Genomic DNA, 2,025 nt, shown 5'->3' with positions numbered 1-2,025 from the left:
TATTCAGTTTCTGACCGGTGTAGGCACAAGCCAGCAGTTTGGTTAGGGTTCATCATTTTTAATTAGTCACGGTAATATCGTAAAATAGGAAGGAGGTTTGACGATATCAAAATGTGGATGCCGAACAACTCTAATAGCTATAAATATACGGAAAACTACATTATAAACGCACGTGGTCTGCGGTTGTGAGGCCGGTCGGATGTACTGCCAAATTCTCTAAAGCGCCTTTGCAGCTTTTGCATGGTAGGTGTGTGTGTGTGTGTGATAAAACCGCACATTTTAGAGTGGCCTTGTATTGTGGCCAGCCTACGGCACACCTGTGCAATAATCATGCTCTCTAATCAGCATCTTGATACGCCACACCTGGGAGGTGGATGGATTATCTCGGCAAAGGAGAAGTGCTCACTAACACCTGCTGTCGTCTTTTCTTTACGGTGCTGGTGCAGCTCCTTAATTATACAATTATGTACATTTGAGGATATTTTGAGGATTTAAGATCTCTCTCTCTGCTGGTCACATTGTTCGCCTTCTTCTAAAATATTACTCCAATATTCCTGAGAGGATTGTCAAAGCGTTTTACTCTGATGTTCTCTTTGATAAACAAGCGAGCGCTTTGACCTTGAGATATGTTTAAAATGTTGAGTCTGACAGAGTGCAGAGTCGAGCTAACGCGTTTTCTGTTTCAGATCAAAGGAATGAAGGAGCGCCTGGACTTCTGGTGTGGAGACGTTAAGAACATGGCCATGCTGGTGGAGCAACAAGCCCACGACATCCTCACCTGAACAACGACACACACCTCCTCACAGCCTTTTCTCTTTTGTATTGTTTTTCTTCCTTCACCGTTTATCACCAACCTGTAAAAATACAAAAAAATACACTGTGGTATTTTACAAATAAACAGCTGGTTGTAACATTATTATCCTCCTCATCTGAAAATATTGTCTAAAACATGAATAAAAAAAAAAGACCCTAAAAAAGTTATTTCTGTACAAATATTGTTTGTTTTTATTTCTTTTATTGGTTAGTCTGTTCATCTTTGGATTGTAAATTAAGATTAGTTCTGGTGGTATTAGTACTTTTACATAAAGTAACGACTGAAGACCTCATCACTCCCTCTGGTATAAATTTTAATATATTATGTATCACTGTAGTGCAAATTAATATATACATTAATAACTACATTATTTATAAAGAAAATAGTGCCCAAAAAATATATTTAAGGGTAACTTCTGTGTTTTTCTTAACTTAATTTTCCCATGTTTGTGTAAGTTACTAATGGAGCAACAATTTTTGTAATCACTCCAGTGTTAAAGCTTTAGTGCGTAACATTTTACAAAGTTAAATAAGAAAAACCAGCTCCACACAACGCTCTCTGTAACACCTGCAAACTAGTCGCCATTCTGGATGGGGAAAATGGCCTCCACTTGAATCCTGTAGATCCGAAGAGTTTTTATTTTTATTTTCCAATTAACGGGAGTTTCAAAAACCTACTGTGGTCTTCTTCACAGTAAAACATTTGGTGATACGGATACAACACAATAGTTGAATGTGAATGCTAATATGGTATGATAGTAAGATAAGATAATTTGTTTATTAGTCCCCAATGGGGAAATTACTGCACTACACTCTGTGTACACACTTTTTGTTAGTACTCACACACACAGGCCTGAAATACACACACATGCTCAGGACCTATACATGCACTATACATGGAGAGATGTCAGAGTGAGTGGGCTGCCAGCTGAACCAGCGCCCTGAGCGGTCGGGGGGTACGGTGCCTTGCTCAACAGCACCTGGCAGTGCCCAGGAGGTGAACTGGCATCTCTCCAGCCACCAATCCTGAAGCTATCCTGAATCACCAAACTGAGCTACTGCCACCCCCAAAATATACTTTTCCCATCTATTTTCTTTATTTTTTTCATTTAACAGGAATTTACTGGTGACATTAGTTATAAGTTATTGTTATTACATTTTTAATTTTGACCCTGTGGCCTTAGCAATAGCTTTAAAAAAAGATATATATAT

General features: G+C 38.6%; 1 protein-coding gene across 1 annotated transcript in view; it reads left to right on the top strand.

The window, feature by feature from the left end:
* psmd13 (proteasome 26S subunit, non-ATPase 13) overlaps nucleotides 1-981 on the top strand; it is an 11,790-nt gene extending 10,809 nt beyond the window's left edge. The window contains exon 13 of the mRNA XM_032512346.1: nucleotides 687-981. Within this exon, the coding sequence (XP_032368237.1) occupies nucleotides 687-782 (96 nt within the window). The 3' untranslated portion in view covers nucleotides 783-981. The remainder of the gene's footprint in view (nucleotides 1-686) is intronic.
* The last annotated feature ends 1,044 nt before the right edge of the window (nucleotides 982-2,025 follow it).

Source organism: Etheostoma spectabile, chromosome 1, assembly GCF_008692095.1.
Source record: "Etheostoma spectabile isolate EspeVRDwgs_2016 chromosome 1, UIUC_Espe_1.0, whole genome shotgun sequence".
NCBI classification, from domain to species: Eukaryota; Metazoa; Chordata; class Actinopteri; order Perciformes; family Percidae; genus Etheostoma; species Etheostoma spectabile.
This window is presented reverse-complemented; position numbering and strand designations above follow the sequence as displayed.